At 32.0% G+C, this 27,165-nt stretch overlaps 1 protein-coding gene across 1 annotated transcript; it reads right to left on the bottom strand.

Annotated features, from left to right (window-relative positions):
- Positions 1 to 6,410: 6,410 nt before the first annotated feature.
- Positions 6,411 to 25,585, bottom strand: LOC140432326 (cystathionine beta-synthase-like). The gene is made up of 10 exons (XM_072520157.1): positions 25,366 to 25,585; positions 23,376 to 23,485; positions 14,721 to 14,888; positions 14,394 to 14,575; positions 13,183 to 13,269; positions 9,696 to 9,981; positions 7,931 to 8,114; positions 7,621 to 7,755; positions 7,157 to 7,344; positions 6,411 to 6,577 (listed from the first exon to the last, which is right to left on the bottom strand). Exons 1-10 carry the CDS (start codon positions 25,485 to 25,487, stop codon positions 6,495 to 6,497), a joined length of 1,545 nt encoding a protein of 514 aa, XP_072376258.1. The 5' UTR covers positions 25,488 to 25,585; the 3' UTR covers positions 6,411 to 6,494.
- Between the last annotated feature and the right edge of the window lie 1,580 nt (positions 25,586 to 27,165).

A 27,165-nucleotide genomic window follows, 5' to 3' on the forward strand; every position in this document is an offset into this window, starting at 1 on the left:
ATTATTCAAGGAACAGCAAGAGACAGAAGCTAGTGTTTTTGGATGTTCAGGACCAGAAATAACGCTCGGTGACGTAACATATGCAATAAAAAGATTAAAAACCGACAAATTACCTGGACCTGATAACATACAAGCTGAAAGATTGAAACTATTTGAAAACAACCAACTCAAACTACTGACGAGTCTACTGAACAAAATCTATGAAACTGCAGAATTTCCTACAGATTGGCTAGTTTTTACCTTCATCCCTCTCCCCAAAAAGGAAAATGCCACCAGATGCTCTGGTTACAGAATTATAAGCTTAATGAGCCATGCACTCAAAATCCTTCTTTCTGTTATTCACTCTCGCATATATAGAAAACTTGAAGAAAACATTAGCAGTGTTCTGTTTAGGTTTAGAAGCGGACTGGAAACGCGAGAGACCCTATTTACTATACAAGTATTGATACAAAAAACTCAAGACGTAAATTGCGAAGTTTACGCATGCTTTATAGACTTTGAAAAAGCATTTGACAAGGTGCAACATCAAAAATTATTTCAGATACTGACAGAAACTAGTGTTAATGACAAAGATTTACGCCTAATTAAAAATTTATACTTACAGCAAAGGGCAACTGTACGAGTAGACAACGAAACCTCACAAGAATTCACGATAAAACGGGAAGTACGTTAGGGCTGCATTTTATCATCGACGTTGTTCAATACTTACTCGGAAATGCTATTTAGGGAAGCGATTGATGGTTTAAGAGAAGGTATAAAAATCAATGGTGAAATCATAAACAATTTAAGATATGCGGACGATACGGTTTTGATTGCTGATAATGCGGAGAATCTGCAAACATTAATAGACCGTGTAGTGAAAGCCTGTGACAGATACGGCATAAAATTAAACTGTAAGACCAAAATTCTTGTAGTAAGTAAAAACGACGTAATACAGGACCAATTCACAGCTAATAATGAACCCTTGAAAATAATCGACGAAATTACATACCTTGGATGCAGCTTAAATAAGGAATGGGACCAATCACAGGAAATAAGATGTATAGAAAAGGCAAGAGCTGTCTTCAATCACCTCAGGAAAATTTTATGTAATATGCACCTGAACATTGATATAAGAACACGAGTCTTGAGGTGCTATCTATTTTCTACCCTTTTATATGAAGTCGAAGCCTGGACCTTGACGGAGGCAACATCCAAACGATTAGAAGCCTTTGAAATGTGGTGCTACCGCCGCATGCTCAGAATTTCCTATATCCATCATGTTACAAACAACACCGTGATCCAACGTATGAATAAAGATTTGGAAATTATGTGTATCGTGAAAATCAGAGAGATGAAATACTTAGGGCATGTGATGCGCAATGAAAAGTATTAACTAATTCACTAATTTTACAAGGCACGATAGAAGACAAAAGATCTTAAGGGCGCAGAAGGAGTTCGTGGTTGAAGAGCATCAGACAGTGGGCAGGATGACTACCATACGTCTATTTAGAGCAGCTGTTAACAAAGTTGTATGGACCAACGTGATTGCCAAAATTTACAGAGGATAAGCACCAAAAGAAGAAGAAGTATTTCATAGAATCTTTGTTTAATAATGGACGGTGATATTTTATTCTTATTATATTTGGATAATTCGATATCGAGATTCGGAAGTTTGCATATATTAATGGAGGAGTTTGAGCGTCCCTGAAAGGGGTGGTGAACAACAGATTGATATTATCTAAATAAAGAATCAACATATGTATACAAGAAGTAGTAGTGTTTTTCATCTGCTCCCCAACTATAATGAGCTAGAGATTTAAGGAGATTCATTCTTTGAAGGCAGCTGCCCTTAAGTTCTCGAATGTGTTGTGTCCATGAAAGATTTTTATCGAAAATAATGACGAGTAGCCTTATTTGATTTACTACTTTTTCATTTAAAAAAGTTTCCATTCAAAAAAATGGTAGTAGATTGTGTGTTTTGTCTTCTGGTAAAATGAATAACTTTTGACTTGGATGGGAAGAATTTAAAGCTGGATTGACTGACGCAGTTGTTTATCTTATTTACCGTTTTATGCAATAAAGTGTTTGTGGTGGATGTCACCTTTCCATAACAGAATAATATTATGTCATCAGCATGTATTTCATATTATACAGGATCATTATTTATAAAGGATTTTAAATCATTTATACTAAGAGAAATAATGTGCTGCTGTAGGACACCGTCTTTGGTTGCGTGATGTGAGGATGTTTTGCCATTAGTAATTATCTTTAAATGATCGATCTATGAGATAAGTATTTTTAAGGAATTGCATTAGTAACACAAATTTATTAGACCTTTTTTTGTAGGTAGATTAGATATTTTTGGACAGGTAGAAAATGTTTTTTTTTTAGTCGAGGAACAATGGGAATCCCTCTTGTCTTGTGTATAATATTAATCTTCATAAATGCTTTATCAGGGTATGCGTTATGTTTAAAAAAATATCTTTTTTAAGGCAACTCTTATTTTCCTTTTCAATTAAAGCATGCATTGCATTACCTTCATTTTGCGTGTGACCAACAACCAAGAATTTAACAGCTATTTCTTTAATTGTCTCAATTGTTAAAATGCATGCATAAGAATAACCTTGTTTCTTGCAAATTATGTAGTTGGTAAAATTGTAACTATTATAGAAAACCGTCTCTTATAAAAGTATGCACTTATCTCTCCATAAGAAAGGAACATTATAGCCTATAAATAAAAATCTGAAATAAGTCTGGAATCAAGAACGTCAAGATGTTTTTCTTTTCAGCACATTTCTTTTTCTTTGATGTGTAATGTGTATTAATACTTATTTTGTTTTAACAATTTTTGTTATACTATTGACTTCTTCTTCTTCAAGTGCCCTGTCCGTTGCGAACGTTAGCTATTAACATGGCAATTCTGATCTTGTTTGGACAATCAATTGCAGTAGACGGTACTTATCGTGTCTCAATATGTGGCCAAGATATTTAAGCTTTCTTTGTTTAATTGTATTCACGATTTCTTTCTCCTTTCCGATTCTTTGGATTACCTCTATGTTGGTTACATGTTTGGTCCAGGATATACGAAGAATGCGTCGGTATACCCACATTTCGAATCCTTCTAGTTTTCTCGTGAGCATCTCCGTCAGCGTCCAGACCTCCACACCATACAGTAAGATCGGAAAAATGTAGCATTTAACTAGACGTAGTTTTAGGGGAAGAGACAAATCCCTGCTTATGAGGAGCTTTTTCATATTGCTAAATGCTGCTCTATGCGGGGGTGTAGGGTTGTGCTATAGAGGTAGTACCTTTTATCGGAACGACCACATCGAGCGTCATAGACGGGAGATGGTTCCAGATAACTGGTCCTCATAAGACACCTAACTCTCACTTATGGCTCCATGTGCCACACCCCGGGCAACTGCATTGGTCTGCAGGCTAAACTAAGTGAGGGTAGCCAGATATGGCGAAAATTTCACCGAGTGATTACCGAGTGATACCCTGATGAAGGGCAGCAGCGATCATCAGTACCAGCTCCACGCGCAAAGGAAATGATCCTGGATCGGCTTAAAACTGGACTACCACAAGCATGACTGGAGCAGTTTGAATGGTTGTGGTACTGCGATGGGGAAGGCAACGGAAAACCACCCCATAAGAATTTCCTAGAGTAATTATCATGGCAATATTATTGACACTTTATAAAATTCCCATTGTATGCACTGATACTTTTTTAGAGTAAAAAAAACTAAAAAAGAATAATGAATTCTTTGTTAAATATAACTCACCTCATTAGATGGATTGTCTTCATTTTTATTATCTCATAGACTCTTTTTTCACCACGTTTTTTAGATGCAGGTGAATCCCTACTGATCACAAAGTATCTAGTCTAAGAATTTACTTACTACTAATGATAATAATTTACAAATACTTTTAAATACTCCACACACTAACCGCCTTAATCGGAAATAAAAACGAGATATTGTTTATAAATCGTTTAGATAATAGGATAATTTTAAACTGCAAACTTCTGTAGTAACTGCAAACTGTTAAAATTTATAATGGTTCTTACTTTAGCCAGTCTATTAAAATGGGCAAACTCTGCTTCAGGAATGTTTCCTTACCGCCCTATATTGTTTAGTAGGTGTTACTATAACATCACCCCATCGAGTAGCATTGTTATTTACATAATTTCTTAAATACCCACTTACATAGATGTCAGAATATGCCGCAAGGGTATGTCATACCCCACCACACCAGCGTCAGTCAGTTAATCATTGTTGATGTCTGGACATTTTTTTCCGAACTTCACGTGATTTTTTGTTTTTTACTCCGGTTGTTGTACTCAAAATTTGTTATGAATATGTATAGTTATGAACAAGAACAAGTAAGGCTGCAAAGATTCTGGAAAGAGGTACAAAGTGATGAAGATGAGGCTATTCCTGATTCCGAAGGCCAAGTGCAGCTATACAATGTTAGTGAAAGTTCTCATGACACAGACACAGAACAAGATAGCGTGGAGATGAAAGTGAAAAAGAGAATGAAGATTATGTGAGTACATTTGCTAGATATTATTGCCTGGCGTGAGACGACAAGCTTAAGAAGGTAAAACTGCAATTGATTGTTGAAAGCTTTTCATGGATGACATACTCCTTGCTGATATTGTATAACATACTAATGAGAAAATCAATACGTAGTAAAAGAGACCTCCGAGCAAGAAATCGAAGCTGTATTTGGACTACTTTATTTAGCAGGAATTCATCAATCGTCCCAGCAAAACCTTGAAGATTTCTTGGCAAACGACGGCACAGAAATGCCAATATTCAAAACTATGTCTGTAAAACGCTTTCAATTTCTGCTAAGGTGTTTCCGGTTTAACAATGGAGCTACACGCGTAGATAGAAATAAAATCGATAAATTAGCCCCAATTAGAGGTGTTTTTGAAAGAGTAGTTGACAATTTTCAGTCTGCCTATACACCTGGCATGTATCTCACTGTTGAAAAATTGGAGGCATTATGTGGCAGGTGCCCTTTTAGGCAATACATTTCAAATAAACCGGCTTGTTATGGAATCAAAATCTTTGCTTTATTCGATTCAAGATGTTATTATACAAAAAACTTGTGATTCTCAACCGGATGGTCCTTTCAAGCTGAGTACGAAGCCTACATATGAATTTTTACAATTGATTTCACCAGTGTCTGGCAGCAAACGAAATATTACATTTTATAATTGGTTCACTAATTATCCATTAATGCAACAACTTCTTGAAGAACATCAATTAACATCTGTAGGTACTGTTCGAAAGAACAAGAAGCAAATTTCTTTCACAATAGTTAACACAAAAAATCAAGAACAGTATTCTACACTTTTTGGTTTCCAAAAAAATACAACCTTAGTATCCTATATCCCAAAGAAAAACAAAAATGTTCTGTTGTTATCAACACTACACCATAATGACAGAATAGACTCATCTACGGGAAACGCTAAGATGCCAGAAAGATTCTACAATGTTAATAAAGGAGGGGTTGACACCGTTGACTAGTTATCAGGTACATAAGACGTTTCCAGAAACAGCAGAAGGTGGCCATTGGCGGTATTCTATGCGCTCTTGAATATGTGTGGAATTAACTCCCAAGTAATCTCTAAGATCAACAATAATGACTATACACAGAAGCGTCGAAAATATTTGAAATGTCTTAATTTTTCACTGACGTGTTGTGTTTTGTCTTCAGAAGTCTTTAGTTTTTTTTTTTCATTTCAGAAAAATGTAATTATTTTGTGCAATGTAATAAACTGTGCAATAAATTGTTTGAGCTGATAATACATTTTCAATTTTTTAAATAGTACGCACTATTTCAAACGAAAAGTATATACTTTTGATGAAAATACTCAAGTATTGAGTTTTACAAGTTTTTCCAAGACGTATTTTAATATGGGGTATGTCACACCCACCACACCAGACACGTAAGTTTTAGGCACCACACCAACGCAGGGTTAAGAGAGTATGGTACAATACAGAAACAACTCAAAATATTTCTGTATGAATTGTAGGCTTTAACTACAACTCTATCGTTCATAAAGAAACTAGTAAAAGAACAAAATGGAGATTTTATCATAAGGAAATATCCAATTGTTTTGATGAATAATAAAATATTTTTGACTTGGTTCTATATGTTAAAGATAAAACAAGACCTAATGAACACTTCCTTATAATTAACTCCAAACGCAAAATTTTGAAGTTGTTCCCCTATGGAACTGAGGTATCGATATATTCTTTTTTTTTTCGAACTTGTATTTTCTACTCTTTTATGGCTGATTACCATATCCTCTGTTGCGTTTTTCCAATGTGTTTTATAATTCATTATATATACACACTGCATCACGTCAATAAAGATCTTCCATCTTTTGACCAATTTAATAAAACTCTTGATTTTAACAATTATTTGTTTATTAGATTAGTTAATATAACTTAATTATTTTTGTTACATGCATGTAAACCTTAGTCTATTATATCTTAATTTTGTTTCTGGATGAATTGTAGAAAATCTAAAGGAGTTACGACACCTACTGGTTTATTGATTTTGGAAGGACCTTTACCTAAAATTAAAAGTTTATTAATATTGGTGAAATATGATAATAAAAAAAATAATAAAATCCATTATTTTAAAATCCAAAGACTATTGTTAAATTAAAAGAGCATGAATCGTATATTAAAAACTAGAAGACATGGAAGATTTTTGGTTCTTTAGTCGATTGGAAAATGGATTTGAAAAAGTAAAATGCAAATGGAAAAAAATTTAAAAATAGGCAATAGGTACAAGAAATCTATTTAACAGCAGAGTAAGTACTATTTAAATGGAAATAAGCCATAATTAAAGGTTAAAGTACGTTTATTGACGTTTCAATTTCCACTTCGGAAATCGTTTTCCGAAGTGGAAATTGAAACGTCAATAAACGTACTTTAACCTTTAATTGTAACTTATTCCCATTTAAATAGTAATTAATCTAGCATGCCACAAGAAAATAGCTTTAGAACAATATTAACAACAGAGTAACTGTAATAGTATAAACGAAGAAAAGAAGCTAAGATAGAGGTTATAAAGAATTAATCTAAGCGAAAATATTATTTCTTTGTCGTTAATGTTGTAAAACATTTTATTATTATTAATTTCTTACCTTGAGTATCCAAAATTATGAGATAAGGTTCTCGTTCCAATACTCTTGAGACAAGTCCAATATTGGCAGATTTTTCTAGTCTGGGATAAAGTCGGTCGAGAGCATCTGCTATTGGATCACTAAGCTTAGCATTACCAGAGGTGAGCTTGTTAATGATTAGCTGCATAGAAACTACTCCAACAACACCCCTAAAAATATAATCAATTATTACTAAGAACACACATTAACGCACAATAGAATTTCAGTAAGAGTCCATATTTAGAGTTCCTTAGTTCTATATTTAGAATTTAGACAAAGTTTCATAAAACTGAACTTATAAACCCGCACTCATCTTTATTTTTATCCGTAAATGTACAATGGAAAAAACTATATAGAATTTCGTGCTCAAAGTTTCATAGTGAATAATTTATTCAGTTGTTGTTTGTTATATAATATAAAAGTGTAATGTTTTAAAAATAACTTACCCTTGACTATCCAATGCTGGTATCTGACTAAGACCAAGTTTCTTCATTAGGTTCAAAGCTTGTTCAAAAGTAGAGTTTACTGGAACCGTTTGTAGTGCAGGAAGACCTAGTTGGGAGACATTTAAATCCCACCACCTGTAAAAACAATTCTTAAATAAATTAAAGTAATCTTTTCATTGGGATGTCTTTTAACAATATACCACAGATAGTCACTAGCGTCAGTGCCTATACAACTCAAAGAAGCTCCACTGAACAGTAAAATAACATTACATAAAATAAATAAAATAAACTTGTATAAACTCGTACTTACGGATGGTTATTAACGTTTACAGCAGGTTGTAGATTTCGTTCTTCCATCCATTGGTCGCAAACAAACTTTGTTAAATAGTTTCTAATACTATCTGGCAGAACAACTACAACCTTTTTACCGCGACCAAAGTTTTTGGCTTTGGCTGCTTGAATAGCAGCCCACATCATAGCTCCACTGCTAGCCCCTGAAAAGATAATAGTATTAATTGTCTTTTAAGATGCGTTAAGTGCTGGTACAAGAAATATAGTGAATAATATTAACCAGGAAATAAGGGAAGATGAATTATAGAAAATGTGGTTGGTTCTATAACAAATGATAACTAAAGTGTTAAAAGAAATGTTAACAAAACATATATAATAACCAAAAAGATCAACAACGCAAAGGGAACTAAAGAATATATAAAGATCAACTAAAAAAGGTATTCGATTCAACTAATGTAGAAGGTAGAAGGTGGTATCTACCAAAACAACGCAATAAAAGTAAAAGCAGAAGAAGAACTAACCGTGCGGTATGAAGCTGGCAATAGCATGGCAGGGAGATTCCCTGAGTCCTCTATTGTTTAATCTAATTCTGGATGAAATAGTAAAAAATGTAAGAACTAAACAAGGATACCAAATGGGAGAAAAACAACTTAAAATAATCTGCTATTCAGACGACGCAATACTACTCTCTCAAAGTAAAGATGATTTACAACGTATGCTGCACCAATTAAATATAACCACCAAAAAATTTATGTAACATGTTAATTTCACCAAAAAAGACAAAATGCATGGTTACAACAGCAAATTTACTAAGATGTAAATTGGAGCTGGAAGATCAGATAATAGAACAAGTGATGGAGTTTAAATATCTAGGCATCACTAGCTACGGAAAGCTCGAAACGGAAGTGAAAGATCAAGTGAATAGAGCAAACAGAGCCGCAGGCTGCTTGAATGAAACAATGGAGAAATAAAAATATCGGAAAAGAAACGAAAGGCAGGATTTACAAAACAGTCATCAGACCAATAATGACATACGCGGCAGAAACAAGACCTGACACACAGAGGACAAAAATGATGTTAGAAACAGAAGGGATAAAAATACTTAGAAAAATTTATGGTAAGACACTATGGGACAGAGCTAGTACAGAAATACGACGTAGATGCAAGGTGGAGAACATCAAGAACTGAGTAAGAAATAGAAGAGTAGAATGAAATGATCATATAAGCTGAATGACAACAAATAGAGTAGTAGAGACGGTTCCCCAATAGGAAGACGATCAGTAGGAAGACCACGAAAACGATGGAACGACAACTTACTGGAGGCACATTGAAAAACAGACAGAGTCATTTCTATATAAAAATAAGAAGAAGAAAGAAAAAGAAAAACTAATGTAGAAGGAATTTATAGAATGAGTTATTCACTAACTTTTTTGTCATTAGTATTTTTATCGATAGTTATGATCAGCAGGACTGAATATCTTTTTGAAGCCATTTATAACTATGGTGTTAATATTTTTCTTTTAGTTATGACTGGAAAAATAAGGGGAAAATTGTGAAAAAGATCTTAAAGAAAATTTTTATAATAGAAAAAAAAGAAAGGAAACACGCACGAATAGAAGCCAGTAAGAAAAACAGGAATACATGCAAGTGTAGATAAAATAAATTGAACAGAGCATCAAACCACCGCCTGAATACTTAAGGGGTCCAAAAAAAATAAAGTATTTGTTAATCCTGTTGATGTGCCAGATTATTTAATATATTTTTGACTTCTTGTTAGTTCTTACCAATTAAAAGTCCTTCATCCTTAATCAACCTTCTTGCCATTGGCAAGGCGTTCTCATCTCCTACTTTAATCCAAGTATCAATGACTTTGCGGTCCAAAGTTGAGGGAATGAAATCGTAACCCATTCCTTCTATTTCCCAGAAAGTGACGTCAGTTTTATTAATGGCTTCTGGTAAAGCAAAGGACGATCCAAATGGATCTGCACAAACGATTTCGGTTTTGGGAGAGATTTCTTTGAATTTCCTTCCTATACCCGTAACGGTACCACCTGTTCCTGCACCCATTATCTAAAATTTAATTTTTATAGAATAAGTATTATGAATATTAGAGAGATTTATAAGATATAGAATTTTCAAGATGAAAAACTTAGAGGAAAAATTAAAAGTAGTAAAACGAAGCAGTGAGGCAATATTTTTTTTGTATTTGACAGTGTAATTAGTATTGATGTCATGAATATTCGGTACTTGGCCGAATACTGCAGCCTTTTTGGTGGAATCCCGAATAAAAAATCATGGAAAAAACACATATTATTCAGAAATATTATGTACTTTTAATCACAATTAATGATTACTCTAATACTAAAAATTTATCAATGGTAAGTTGAAGATGATGAATAAAAACAATTTTTTCAGCATTCGTTGATAGCAAACGATTACACTTTTTTTTTATAAATATAACCCGATTCTGAGAACAGCTTCTCACCATATATACTACTACCAGGAGACGATGGATAAATCGGCTAATTTTCAGGATTGGATATGCTTTTGCGTTTGCTGACCATAACTTGTAAGGATTTGCCTTCCGATTTAGAAGAACGGTTTTCAAATAAAAATCAAAATTATTTGCCACAAAGTTTATCTCTGCATTATTATCACTTTGCGTGTTTTCTGTAGCGACATCCTCAAAACCGTTCCAAAAACTATCCTGTATTTCCATCTTCTTTTATTAGTTTATTGTGTTTCTTTACTTAGAAGTAAAGAAGAATCATCATTGATACTGCTTGATCCATCACAACTCATTTTCAGTGCTTCTAAAAGAATTATTCTTCTGAAGCTATTTTCTGGTGCCATCTTAATGTAATTACTATTTTTGTTGGAGATAAGCCACTATTTAACTTTAAAATAAGTTTATTTTTGACGTTTCAATTCAGAAATCGTTCTCAAAAAAATATTTTTGGAACATTTTCGATTGGAAATCGAAGCGTTAAAAATAAACTTATTATAAATAAACTTAAATTGTGGCTTATTCCCAATAAAAATTCTAATTCAAAAAGAATTCACGTAATTCTAAAAGTATTTTCGGCCCTGCTCTTTCCGTTTAAACTAATCCCAGGAAAATACGCGAGTTTTAATACGTGATTCAAGAAAAGTGGCAAACAGATGTTTGTCATTTTAATCAAATTTGAAAATCTCATTCTGGATAAATTTAGTGTTGGTCCTCTTGGTCCCGCACGTACGGCATTGAGACAATTCGTACCGGTCACGTTGCGAAATGGCACTTCGGCCAAGAGCGTAGCCGAATATTCGGTATTAGGCCAAATCACTATTCGCAGCATCTCTAGTAATTAGCTATAAGTTTATGTGTTATTGGTATATTTGGTTTTAATTATTATTTATGTTTTTATAAGACAAAAATCGCTTAGATCATTAAGGGGAGTCCGGGAGACTTGACCAGGTAGGAGAGTTGAACCGCCCTTTAAACATCATTATCAGTTGGTGGTACAATCCTTCATCAGACCTGGTCTGCCTTAAACATTCTTCCATTTAACCCTGTCGGGTGGGAAGGATTGAAGAATGGAAATCTTCTCCATCCCCTTACTCCAATCTCCCTTAAATCGTCCTGCACATCGTCCAGATATCTGAGTGTAGGTCGCCTTCTTCTTCTTCCGACAGGCCTATTTAGCATGCATATTTTAGTAGGATCAGTTTCATCCATCCGCATAACGTGACCAAACCATCTTAAGCGGTTTATTTTGATGACTTTTACGATATCTGCATCACCAAAAAGTCTATAGAGTTCGAAATTCAAGAAGACACTAATGAAAAGAAAATAATAAAAACTAAACAAAAACCTAAACTAAAAGATGGCAAAAAAAGAACATTCTATAACGTTATAGGAGAAACTAAATGAAAGGAAAAATTGAAAACTAAACACGGTTCAAAACAGGAAACCCAGAAAGGAAAAGCTGAAAAAGAATAAAAATTATAATGATAACGGTGTGTGAAGAAAATGATGGTTCATACGCTGATAGTTCCAATAATAGGAATTTTGGTGAGAATCCGAAAGCAAATGATCGTTTCGTTGGTATTGTTTTATTTGTTAATCAGAAGACATTATGGCCATGCGTCTTTTATGCCGCAGATATGTCCATGAGATATGTGTACAGTGACTTACACAAGATATTGATAATTTTATTCGTCATTAATGTGACCAGAATTCGTGTTTTACGTGAATAGCCGAGTGAAAGTAATTATTAAGACTGATTGATGATACCAAATTATTAGTATAAGTATATAATTAAAACAATTGGTTAAGAAATGCCAAAAAGTTTGATTAAAGAAACATTATATATTTAATTTTGTTAAAGGAGTACCTATGTTGAAGTTTTGTCATACATAAAGAGCAATAACGGTGTTTCTTTATAATATATTTTATTTTTGATGTTTTGGTTAATAAAGATGTGTTTTAAGCTGTAAAATGATTTTATTTTTCCCTTCAAAAAGCAATGTTCAACTCTATCCAGCCCCTGGTTCAGATGTTCCTAGGGGTGGGGAGAGTTGACTCATATCATATTTTTCAAGATAATCAGTATATAAATTCTTCCATATATAGATACCAAAATGAATATTAGTTTTTTTAATAAAGAGCAAAGTATCAAAACAAAAATGAAAAATTGTTTATTTAAGAATATTCTCCATTGGTCAAAACAGGTCAAAATATTAAATGTCTTACAGATGTGCACATATTTTTAGGAAAATTATGGAAATACAAGAATAAAAACAAATATATACAATGTAAAAAATCACAATAAAACTTGCATTACAATCCTAACATCGAAACTAAAAATAAATTAATGTAAGTAAAACAAAAATATTTGGAAAAAAGTAAATAGCAACTACACGTTGTTTATAAGATACCTATTCCAAATTTCTATCACGTTGACGGTCATATAATATAAGGATTAATAACGATGCTATTATTAAAAAAGGTTGACATTGATGCCTATTGCGTCGATAATAATTAAGAACACAAAAAATATCTAAAGGATTCGAGTATTCCTGTATGCATATTCAATTATCATTTTAGAAACATATTTACATTGGATAACCTTGAAAGTTATAAATAAAGTACTTACTTGTAAATTTTTGTACTCCTAGTTACCAAATTAAATTCTTTTTAGATTCATATCTTTATCTAAAGCAAAGCATAGGTACTTTATTTAATTACAAAACACTTAAAATTTTATTGAGTATTAAAGAGATACTTACTATCATATCTACTTGCTTGTCGCATTGATCATAAATTTCTTCTGCTGTGGTATCATAGTGAGTTAGTGGATTTCCGGGATTTGAGAACTACGAAATAAAGAAAATAACAATAAATATCAATTGTATTAAACTGTTCAAAGTTATTTTAACCTACTCTAACTATGCTGTATCTTACTGCGGAACACTAATAAGTGGTAGATACGAATTTACCTTCCTTTTTTTGAACATTTTTTTCTCAACTTTGTTGCTAATTATTCCATTGCTCTTTACATTAGTTTATACTATTTACTCGTAGTTAATTCTCATTTTGTTCCTTTTTTGTCAGGTGGATGTAGATTCCTTCGTCGATGTGTTAGTTTTTGCTTTGAGATCTCAGGGTCTTCTAACATTCTTGTAACAAATTGGTTGCATTGCTCTTGTAGTGATCCTTTTCCAAGTGTTAATTTAATCTAATTAACTGCACTATAAGGACCGGATAGCTCAGGCGGTAGAGTATCTGACGATCATGCAGAAGACCCGGATCGATTCCCTTCTTCTCCTTTAAGTGCCATCTCTGCGGCGGAGGTCGGCAATCATCATAGCTATTCTGACTTTTGAGACGGCTGCTCTGAAAAGTTCATTTGATGTACATCCGTACCACTCTCTCAGGTTGCGCAGCCATGACATTCTAAGCCTCTCTCTTTCCTTGGATCTTTCCCTGCATAATCAGTTGGAGCAAGGTGTATTGTATATATTAGTATATATATATATATATATATATATATATATATATATATATATATACTATCTACTTAAAATTTAGTAACATACATATTAACCTAACTAGAAGAATACAAACTAAATAGGTCCAAAGAATTGCAAATTTCGCCTTAAAGTTACCCACAAACATACCACAGGACACAAAATAGACATCATATCTTGCAAATTTGTCGTATCCGTACCACAGTAGAAGACAAGCACAATAAGAAATCTATAGAAATAGAATCACTTCAAAGCATCTACAGTAGAATGATGCCCTAAACTTTTACAGCACATAAGCTCAACGTCATAACCCTTTCCTGAAAGTATTTTAGATACACTCCACAATCTATCTTAACATGGGCATCTCCAAATAAACAAAAAAACTAGGAAGAAATTAATGAAAGCCATTGGCAACAAAAATCAATTCAGTTTTTTTTTTTTTAGTCTTAGTGATGTGTAAAAAAGCTTACCTGATCAAAAATAACGCTGTTAGGAATCTCCTTCGATAGACGATGTACGGTTCCAAACATCCCATATGGAGAAAACGAGTTAGCTGTGACAGGGCATCTGATGACCTCAGCTCCAAGGGCTCTCATTACGTATTCTTTTTCTTTGGATATTTTTTCTGACATTACAATTATACAACGATAACCTAAAAGATATATAACAAATTGAGCAATTATTTTCAATAGCCTTAAAATTATTTGAGCAACAGCGATTAAAGTTAATAAAACGAAAAAAAAAACAAAATGTTATCAAACCTCTAGAACAGTACGTACTTATAATATATAACATACCTTTAATAGCAGCTGCCATAGCCAAACCAATACCAGTGTTTCCGGAAGACGGCTCTATAATGGTACATCCTGGTTTTAAGATTCCTTCGTTCTCGGCATCTGTTAGTATTCTGTTTGCCATGCGGTCCTTTACGGATCCACCAGGATTGAAGAACTCACACTTTACATCTAAAAGAAGGAGTAGTAAATATTTTCTTAAGACATTCCGTATTCTGAGTATAGTGTCACCATTTCGTTAGGTATTGTATGTAACTAAATTCGGTATTTTTAGTAAATTTTAAGTGTCTGTGAAGAAAAAATAAGGCTGGAATTAACATAATGTATCCTACTCTTCTACTTATCTCTGAACGCTTCTCTCGGAACTAATTATAAGATTAGCTCTAAAGAATAGTAAATTTCTAAACTTAACCTGAAGCTCTGGTATAAAAAAATCATGAAAGTATGGAACACATCGTGGTAAATAAAGGTCCTGAAAGCCCTAATTTAAATAATGAACAAAACACATAATTTACCAAGTATTTCTAGAAATGAGTGACAACATTAAATTGAAGACCAGTTTCACTGTCAGTAATTTTGTTTTATTTTGTTTATTTAAACAATTTGAATTGTACATAAAACTTAAAAATTTATAAAGAATGCATGTATTTCCAATATAAAGGATATTACTGGATAACGTTTCAACACAGAAGCCAAAAGTTATAGTCTTTATTATTGAGGTAATCGTATAATCGTTCTATATGACCAAAAGAGCTAAGCATATTATCCAGTTGATGAAAAGCAACCATTCAAAACTGATTTTCCTAGATGATGGCCTTGTTTCACGTTTTAGACCAAAGGCTTTTTGACGAAGTTCAGTCATAATTTTAGCGTAAGGGCTTCTGGTGCCCAAAGGGAAAGTTTGTTAGTTTTCACGATAAGGAACTTGCACAAAAATGGCATACCTGTAGGTCATGAAAACGAAACGTTTTACCTTGGAAAATTGCGGGAAATTAGAAAAATTCAATTTTTGAAAGTGTACCCTGCTTCAAGTCTAAATTTCCTTTTTTGTGCTTCTCATATGACATTGTCAGTACACAAAAAGCATAAGGGATGGTTGAACTTCGTATTGAAATCAGACAGTCTATTTTTATTCTCAGAATAATTCATTCTGAGGATTTTATTCATTACCATAATGAATTCTTCATACTTCATTTGATTTAAAACTTGAGGAAATGGAAGAACTTTGTTTGATTTTTGTTTGTTTTATTTCAAGACTGAAAACTTAATATTGATAATTTCTTTATACAAAAGTCAAAGAAACTGCATGCTTAGGAATCATTGGAAGAAAATTTAATTTTAAAGAGCGTGGCGCAAAATTTCTTGTCAATGCTTTTTAAATGATTTTTCATTTCTTTCAAATCCTGAGAAAACTAATAAATATTTTTGACAAATTTAAACGCAGAATGAAAGAATACGTTATTACCGAGGGCTGAAAGTCCGTGAGAATAAACAAAAAGTTTTTGAATGAGATATTTGAAATTAAAAATCACACTAAGTTTTCTCTTCTTTCTCACCCCCGTAACTTACTAAAATAAACCATATAGAAGCTTTCAACCCTCGATAATAATGTAATCTTTCATTCTGCGTCTAAATTTTTCAAAAATACTTATTAGTTTTCTCAGGATTCAAAAAAAAACAAATGCATTTAAAAAGCATTGGCCCAAAATTTTGCGGCTACACTCTTAAGTTTTCAAATGATTCTCTATTGTAATTATAGTTATGGGACATTTTAAGGAAATATGATAATTATTTTAATAATTCTTTGAAGTAGTATATTTATAATATAGTAACCATCTTTATCTTTATTGGTACATTCTTTAACTTATAAATGTGACTAATCCAAAAAATTTGTTATCTAAAGAGCCATTGCCATATTGCCATTGATAGTTATTTATGACTAAAACAGAAAAATATGCAGTTGTTATAATCAATAAGATTCTAAAGTGACCGTGTTGTGAAAATTAACGATAAGAAAAAAATTACTAAGTGTAAAATATTATGATTCTGATACAGAAATTATCAATAATATTTGTCGTTTTCTGAGTGACCCCACAATCGGCATTTGCTTTATTAAAGGTCAAAACCATTTTGTTAAAATTAATATAAATTAAATATAATTGTTTAAATATTGATATGGAATATTGGTTGCCTTTAGAAGATTATTTCGTAATAATTGATAACACGTAATTAAATACCAAAATCATTACACGATTTTTGTCAATTAATAGGATAAATAACACCATTAGTTTGTCTTCTCCTATTAAGGAGATTACCGCATAAAGATAGTATTTTTAATAACTTTCAGTATGTCCTGATGATTGATTCCTATTTTCTGGTTTTCTTGCTAGGATAGTTATTCATCTCCATATTTTACTACTTTAAAATACGTTTAAGTCGATTACCATAAACAAATTATACTCTGCATGTTTTTATAAGTCCCCATATTAATTAATATGGTATTTTTAATAATAATTTTTAAAAACATTACCCTTATGATTTTTATTTATTTTCAACAATGAAAAAAATTTCACTAAACCCTGGCTATACACATTATTCACTTATGTCAACATATTACGTTGATTTTTTCATAATTATGTTAAATCCAGGGGTAGCTATGGAAAAATGACATCAAAACAATAATATTGTCAGTTAATGTCAAATGTATTTTGTGGTATTAAAAAGCTTTTTGCCGTTTGTGGATTGTACAATGGGTCGAAGTAAAGTTAACGATGAGAAAATTTGTTCAATCATTATTAGATTTTTTAATTCTGAAAAATCCAATTCGGAAATCGCGAATATGTTGCAATTGTCACACTATAGTGTAAGAAATATTGTAAGAAGATACAAAACTATAGGTTCGGTCGTCACAAAAACTAGAAATATACGAAAAAGTCAAATAACCGAAGCAGATCGAAGGGTATTAAGACGCATTATAGTGAAAAATCGACGAGCAAATTATATGGAGTTAAGCGTTTTATGGAGTGACGTTATTGGAAGACACGTTTCTAGATCAACATGTCACCGAAAGGCCCACAAATTAGGGTTTAATACTTACAAAATAAGTTTTATAGTTGAAAAAATTAGTACGAATTATTTTTAATAAATTTCATTTATTTTAGGGTAAGGAAAAGCCACTAACATCAGCTGAAGATTTTGTCTTCCAACAGGACGGCGCAGGTTGTCATACCTCTAAAAAGAGTTTAAAATGGATTGAAGACCATGGCGTACCACTTCTGGAATGGGTTTCTAATAGTCCCGACTTGTCCCCGATAGAGACTTTATGGCGCGAAATAAAAAAAGCTTTGAGAAAACATCCTGCCAGGCCCGTCAGCGAATTGAAGGAAAAATTGCAACAAATATGGGATTCGTTTACATTAGAATTTTGTCAGAAATTGGTAAAAACTATGCCTAGAAGAATTGCGGATGTGATTAAAAATAAAAGAGATGTAACTCAGTAATAAACTTTTACATTTTTTTTTTGTTAATATTACATATTATATGTGTTTTTTTTTAATTCATTATTATTCTGTTTGATCAATAGGTTTCATTACGTTATAAAATATTTTCTATAGTAATTAGGAAATTCAAAAATGTTGTTCGATGCATTAAAATTTTTAAAATTTACGCTGTGCTTTTATTGTTATTCTCTATAATTTAATTTTCTTATCAATCTAACGTTGGGTCAACTGATATGGGAAGGGGTTCATATATATTTAACGGGTCTTCCAATATGGCAACTTCCGAAAATTCCTAGTTCGTAGGGGCCATATTGTAAAGCTACAATTGCCAAATTGGCTGCTATTTATTTAGTATATTTGTCCAAATTACCGTGAATAGATATAGCGTACAACAACACGTGCAAATGATACAAGTTTTTAATCAAAATAGGTTTTCTGTTCGGACAACGTTACGTGCGCTTTGCCCATTTTACGGTCGCCAAAATCATTCTACCGAGGAGACTATTCGCAGTGTGGTGAATAAATGTGAGGCCACTGATTCAGTAAACAATCAATCAACTTCCGTACGACAAAAAACCGCAAGATACATGTCTCATTCTAGTCTCAACTTAGTCTTAGTCTAAACGACCATAGACAACGGTGTGTGTTCACTGAATGGGCAGTGGAGCAGTTGAAAACTTGCTCTAATTTTCATCTAAAAATCATTTTTAGCGATGAGGCCAGTTTTGAATTAATTGGTACGTCAATAAACACAATTATCAAATTTGGGGCCTTACTAATCAAGTCTCAGAGTCAAATTCATCGAGAAAAAGTCACTGTTTGGTGTGAGTTTTGGATTGGCGGAGTCACCGGTCATATTTCTGTGAGACCGACGCGCGGCGTTGACTAGTTCATCATCGTCGATTGATTGGTATAACAACATGTGATTTTAACAGGCGCTACGAGCCACATTAGATATTCCATACGAGCGGTTTGAAGACGTGGTCATCTAACGTGGAGCTGATATGAACTGGTTACTGGAGATCGTGCGATTTGACCCTTTGATTTGGACTTTCTATTGCGAAGTTTTCTTAAGTCGCCGGTCTATGCCAATGTAAGCCAAAAATCACAGCGGTCCTCAAAGCGAACATAACCATGCCATCGGTCAAATGTCACTTTATTTATCTATGAAATAACAAAGACGCTGTTCATGAAAGTTGCTTGTTGGTTTTATTTGCTTGTAAGTAAAATGACACATAGCGCATATGACGCCATATTTTTTATTACTACTCTACTTTCGGTTTCAGCGGAAATACCATTAACTTATTAAATTTAAATGGGATTGCCTGTATATTTTTGTAGATTTTAAAAGAACTTGATATTCCTAATTCACACATATCAAGTTTGATAGAAAAAATTGTTAAAACGAAAAGTAAATCACTTTACAGTTAAAGTTAAAGAATATGTATATTTTTTTACTAAGATCAATCAGAATAATATATTTAAAAAATTACTTCAAATGTTCAAAATGCTCGCTGTTCACCACCTGACAAGCATAAGCTATTATTAAATTCGTAAACCTCTCTTTCCAAGACTTTTCCACTTAGTATTCATGAATAATTCAAATCAATGTTTCAAATCCTGCAAACAAGTTGATCGTCTAATGTCAACACGTAATTTTAGATAAAATTAAATATATCTTATAATATTTATATATTATATATAATATATAAATATAAATATAATCAAAGAGCAGGCAATCCTGTAAATCTTCTACGGCCAATCGATCGATTTGGAAAGTTAGCATTCAAAAAATTTCTAAGCCGTCGATAATAGTAACGATGCACTCCATCTTGTTCAAACTAAAAATTTGGTGGTCTTCTGTCTATTAAAAATGGTCCAATAAGCATATTTTGGACAATTTCCATCCAAACATTCAACTTTTTGAATGCTGCTTGAACACGATCACGATATCAGATCATTAGTTATATTTCAATATGATCTTTTTTACTTAAATGAACCATTTTTCCTGCATTTTCAATTATCGCATATATGTATCTTCATAGTTGAAATTTATAATGTAACTTATTTTTAGTAACAATGATTTTCTTTCAATAATTCAATGTACATAAAAATCTTTTAATTTTAGATTTATTTATTTCTTTATTGCTTATGCACTAGTACTACTATATGACTGCTTTTTTAACGCCAAAATAACTCGTCAGTCTGAGTCATTTAAAATTGATTTTAAACAATACGCGTGTGCCATTTCTTATCAATGTCATTTATATTTATTTTTATGTCAATATTCCTTATCTTTTTATCTAAAGTAGTCAAAAATACTGATTTTTGCAAATATTGACATTATATTTACCCTAAAATTATTACATAATTTTATCAGTGTGTAAACTAACAGAGGTATATGTTATTGATCTTGTAAGTGCACTTCACGTGTAATTTTTTTTTATAAAAAGGTATATTATTATCTCAAGATTTTGAAGTAGGTACATATTTACATAAATATGAACAATTTTATCTTCCGTTCATATGGTGCGTGATGTTTTTTGTCTGCTTTATAATTTTACTTATTTTTATTCATTTTCTTATTCCTTTTGGGTCTGTCCACGTGATTTCTGCACTTGATGATGTATTCTTTTCTACAGTAACATGTGAAACTCATAAATGTCAAAGAACAAGAAAAACTTTGAATTCAAGAAATTTTGTCAAAAAAACAGTCTTTTTTGGTCGGACCTTTCCGACTACTACCAACCATCATCGTTAGATGGGGAAGATAGTACTAGTGAATACAAATCGCGTGTTGTAGACTCGGCGGAAGAACAGAATAAAAAAAACGTGCCACCGTAAATACCATTAATGTTGGTTCTAAATCTGTAGAACAAGCTGTACAATCCAGTATTAAGGAACAAGCAAATTCTAATATCATGGACTCTACGGATGAAATTACAGAATTCTTCATTTCATAAAATACTAATGACTTCGAAGAAGAAGGCACATCGGTGGCCAATGCAATGAATGCAGCTATTATCTGGGGCCCAGTTAACGGTGATAATGAACACAAATTCACATTTGAGGACAACGATTCTGCAGGTTTCAGTGGAAACTTATATGAAAATTTTTACATCTCCCTTAAAATTTTATAAATATTTTGTAGACGATGAATTTTTATTCATGATGATAAGTTTAGGTACCTTTACTTTATTTATATCAATTGAGATTTCCGTTTAATTTATTTTTTTTTCGAACAAAACGTATTGTCACATAGCACAACACTGATGTCACCGAAATGAAACGATTTCTTGGTATAGTTATCTACATGTCATTATACCGTTTTCCATGTTTGCAGTTATCTTATTAAAAGAATACCCTTTATTCAAACCATATCAAAAATATAAAGCCAACAAACGTATTCCAGATATTACGGAAAACGCTCAATTTCATCGACAATTCGGTTATAAATGATGACCGTTGACAGAAGACCACTCCATTGATTAAAAGACTGAAGCACAAATTCAAGGCTGATATTATTCCCAAAGAAAACGTCTGAATTGACGAACTTTAATGCCTTTCAAGGGCGGCTAAAATTCAAGCAGGATATTGTCAACCAAAGGCATAAGTTTGGAATATAGCTCTTTAAACTTTGCCTAAAAGGTGGTTAGAAATACGATTTCAACGTATATTGTTGAAAAGAACATGTCAAAGGTAGCAGTGAACCAAAAAATGTGGTAATGAAACTCATCGATGCGGTTCTTGACAAAGGACGAACTTTTGCGGTTGACAACTATAACACCTCAGTCACACTTGCTCATGAAGTTTTATACTGAAAAACACATGTAATTGGTACACTACACGCTAACCACAAGTATAATTCTAAAAACTTCATTTCCAAGAAATTAAAATAGGCGAACAGGCAAACCAAAGAATGTAATTAAATATAATAAATGTAAAAATTTTATAATAATAAATTTATATATCTGATATAAAAAGTTTAAATTTGGCGTTACGTAAAGGAATTAAGTAATGTCGAAAATTCTCGATGTTTCCCTTGATCGGTACAGCCTTATAAACGCTTATGTCGCCATCGAGAAAATGACAATTACCAATTTCAAAGAGGAGTAATTAATAGCCTTGTGGGGGATTTTATTGCTGCTCCTGCCGTTGTGGAACACAAACACAAACTTAGAGACATTTGTCGTGCTAGAACAAGACGATGTATAGTGTGTTACTCAAAAATGATAAACGAACAAGGAAGGTTACGCATTCAATGACAAAATCATCCATTGGTAGATACCGTAGAGATAAATTTGTTTTTATATTATTTCTATTTTATGTGAAAAATAACTTTAATTTGGGTAACATTTACTTTTACTCTGACTTTTATTTTAAATTACCTCTTATTTGCATTTCGTGGGAAAAATAAGACAAACTTATTTTTCTTTAAATTATGAATAATATAAGCCATGTGTGTCCGGCTTGGATTCGCAGAAGCACAGTCCAAGTACGGTTTCTAGACCATTTGGCTAAGCCGAAAACCCTTCCGAGTATTTTAAATGCATACAAAAAGCCGTTGTAGAACTACACAATATTTTATGAGAGATTAGCATGTGAGTCCAGGTCGGATTCACGCAGTCCATATATTTTTTTTATGTGACTCCGCGTTGGCCCCCGTGGCAGTTAACCTATTAAGTGTAACGTCATAGGGCTTGAATATATTTTTAATTGCGCTTATAAACGGCTTGCTTAAAGAGAATATTGAATGTTGTTAGCTAATATTCTTTACAAACAGATCAAATTAGTACCAAAGTGCGAAAATTAGTACCAAAACAATCATGCGTGTAAGGCTAAATGTAAAATTAATGTAATCGATCTTATATGTTACCAGTAATCCCAAATTATATCCAAAAAGAAACCCTAAAACTGTTAAAGATAATTTAAGAAATAACAATGCAGTTAAATTAATTAAAGGATAAATAAAGCAAATAGATCTAATTTTAGGTAAATCAATTTATTAATTAATACCGATTTTATTTGTGATAACTTTTAGATAAAATTAATGTATTTTTATTTTTTTATCAATCCAAGGAAATAACAAGATTTGATTAAAAACTCCCGGTTTTATTTGAAAGACGTGTTATTTAATTATATTATTAATAAAACTTACATATATCACATTCCAATCCTTCTTGCTGAGGTATTCTGTTGAGCTTGATCAATGGAGTATTACCAATTGCATGTAAAGCATTCGGCAAGATTTTTGGCTTGGGTGCTTTCCTATAAAAAAAATAACAATTTTTGAAACTTATTTACATTGTTGCTTAAAAAATAACAATACTTTTAATCGATTTAATATTAACAAGGAAAAATTGTATAATATCAAGATGTTTTTGTAAAGCGTTTAACAAGATTCTCAGTAAAAAATTATGTTGAATACTAAGAAAAAGAGATAAAAATGATAAAATAATTAGTATAATGACTTTTTGGTCAACAAAATCAAGTAAAATCATTCTTTAGGAAAGAATGGTTTACAATGTTTTGTCTTTTCTTGAAATTACTATTTTTGACCATTAAAAACTGCTTTGACATAAGTATGTCTGTCATTTGGGTTAAAAGTCACTTTGAGCAACTGGTTTCATTTTAATTCTAATTCAAAATTATTACCGTTATGAATAGTTGAATTTCACTTATTGTATTCGACAAAGTTCAGTAATAGTTGCTTTTTTTGAGACCTTTTTTAGTCATAGTAGATTGGGTTGTGATCAAAATAAACGAAAATTACAGAATGTATTAATACAATTATGAAATCGCTATTCAATATTATGTTTATACGTGAAAATTATATTTTTAACTCATGTTTGACGTATTGACTTCCACTCCGGAAATCGTTTTCAAATATCTAGACTATTTTAAAAATTCTGTGAAAATGTAATTTTCATTACAATCAATTTTGGCTCAGTCCTATATCCTATATACTTATATATAATATTTAATAATTTGAACTTGTAATCATAAAAAATAATACATAAAATTCAAAGAATTAAATTTTCGAGAAGGACGAGATGCCAATGTTTCAACGGCATTGTAATAGTTGCTTCACAATGTCTTAATTGATTGATAACTCTTCGCTATTTATATTATGATTTAAATAAGCTTTTTCCTGTTGTATTCAATGTAAAAAGTCTTCTAGTTGATGTATCAAAACGAAAATATCGTTAAATAAAAATTTAAGTGCGCCAGTATTTTCTTCTATTTTACTAACCATTTAAGCTAACTATTAAATAAACGATAATACAACAATTATACAACTTTCAACCTTAATCAATTAAGTCACTGATCTACATTAACAATTAACATTAGTTTTCTCTTTTTTTTTATTCAAAGAAATAAATAATTAAATTAAATTAAATTTATAAGGTGTTCCATAGAAAAGGCATATCATCTCGTGGTTATCGAAACTTTTACTGCGTTGTGACATTTAAACAAAAAAAAAACGACTTTTTTCATTCATTTCAATATTGCGAAAAAACTACACATTCTAAATAAAAACGTTCAACAGACGACTTTCTTGAAAATACCTTCTCTTTCAAATGAGATTTTTTAAATTAAAAAATATTTATAAACAGAAAAGTTATTCCAAATTAATGCCGAAAGTAAGCATGTTCTTCAATTGTTTGTAATTACTAAAATAAACAATAAAAACATTTAAAAGACAGTTTATAATGTGAATGTTTATGTAGTTATCACATTTCCGAAAGATGGGCACAATCGGTCAAGTAGTTTTTAAACAATCACATTTATTTATCCCATTCGAGAGAATAAAAATCATTTTCAAATGGCTGTACAGGTGCTATGTCAATGCTTAGAATGTTTTTTTTTTTGCCTGATTCTCTTTATAAGGTCAAAGGTCTCAAGTTTTTATGCTTTTTTAAAAACTGTAATAACTTTCAATTGTTTACTTACACATAATTGATGCATAATGAAGTACCATTACCATTATATTGGCAACATCCCTAACTTGCGCTATGCCGCGCAGTATATTATAAAGATAAAACATTGTATAATGCCCATTATTTTCAAATATAAGAAACGAATCAACAAAAATATTGAATTAATCATTTAATATAAACGATATAAAAATATTATACTCCACTTACCAATCGACCTTCGTATGAATTGAGGTCGATCTGTCAACCTTCGGATTCCATGGGCACTTTTGCTCCCTTTCAGGAGCGCAAATAGCGTCATTTAACGGCGACCGATAGACGTATTTACTCATGTTGACGATATGTTAATTCACGATTTACAATGAAGTGATTGCTCTAGTTAAGATAATATATTTTATCGTACCGGTTTCACGACCGAGATCAATTTGAATCGTTTGGATAATAATATCCTTTTTATATATTCGAGAGTTTAATATTGGAGGTAGAACGTATCGTACAGGTTGTCCCAAAATTTAGACTCCATAAGTGTATGCATTATTTAGGCGCCGAAACGTTGATTAAATTTATTAATTTTATATTTCTACAAAAAATACCTTAATAGTAATATTCTCATAACATAATTTTTAATATACAAAGAAATTTTAATTAATTCTGGAAAGTAATTGTCATTTTTAAATTAATAGAGCATCTATTCTAAATCTAAGTTTTTAAATTTTAATCCGCAACTTATTCAAGTCCTTGACTCGACTCTTGTGCTTCAAATATTATTTTTGTGTTTTATTGTGTAATTTTTATTATAGCATAATGTACAATGTATTAAGCCGGGATAAAACGTTGCGAAGTGCCACTCCTTGTTCCAATCTTGACAGCTCACAAGGCGTTGGATAGGGCAGAATTGGCGATTTTCGGTCGGTGCGGTGAGTCCTGTCATTTGTCAGTAAATCAACACGGTTCAAAGGAGCTCGGAAGCGCTAGAGCGCAAAACTAAACTAAGACCTCGGTTTTCTATGGTCTGTGGAAATGGTCAATGACCCGACGACATTTCAATGCGCCGACCACAACTGGCATTCACGCACCGTTGGATCCCGGTTTTACTTGCTAGTTAAGAGTCATAAAATTGTTAGAAGTGTAGTGATCGCATGGAAATTAGTGAACTATATCCCCTATATTCCCTTTACACGATGAGTAGCTATCATGAGTAGATACCAAATATTCAAATATTTTAGTTTGTTATATTTGGGCTACATTGTTGAAACAAATAAAAAGGGAAGATCATATTATTTTTATTACTGTTAAAGATCACTGACACTTCGCAAACAAAGGTGTTCTAATCTCATTTTTTCTTCTTCTTCTTTTTGTATAGACATGACTGTCTATTTTTTAAAGTGCCTTCAGTAAGTTGACGTTTCATCGTTTTCGTGGTCTTCTCTTTGACTGTCTTACTTTCTTTACTTCCTGTCTTTATTGGCTCTATTTGTTGCCATTCGGATTATATGATCGTTTTATTCTACTCTTCTATTTCTAGTACATCTAGCTCTGTTCCATAGTGTCTTACCATCGAATTTTTACGGGTTTTCATATCTGCTATTTCTACCCGTTTTTGTCCTCTCTGTGTAAGGTAATGTTTCTCCCTAGTATTTATTATACTAATCATTATTGGTCTGATGACTATTTTGTAAATTCTGCCTTTCACTTCTTTTACGATATTTTTATTTTTCTATATTATTTCATTCAGGAAACCTGAGGGTCTGTTTGCTCTATTTACTTGATCCACTTCTGTTTCGAGCTTTCCGTGGCTAGATATTGTGATGCCTAGATATTTAAATTCCATAACTTGTTCTATTATCTGACCCTTCAGCTCTTATTTACATCTTAGTCGATTTGCCGATATAACAATGCGTGTTGTCTTTTTTGGAGAAATTAACATTTTTAAAGTTCACGAAACGTAAATATACCGGTTTGTTGTATTCTAGATATTCTCTTGCATTTTATAGCAAATATTTGGGGTTT

The sequence above is a fragment of the Diabrotica undecimpunctata genome, chromosome 1 (assembly GCF_040954645.1).
Source record: "Diabrotica undecimpunctata isolate CICGRU chromosome 1, icDiaUnde3, whole genome shotgun sequence".
In the NCBI taxonomy this organism is placed as follows: domain Eukaryota; kingdom Metazoa; phylum Arthropoda; class Insecta; order Coleoptera; family Chrysomelidae; genus Diabrotica; species Diabrotica undecimpunctata.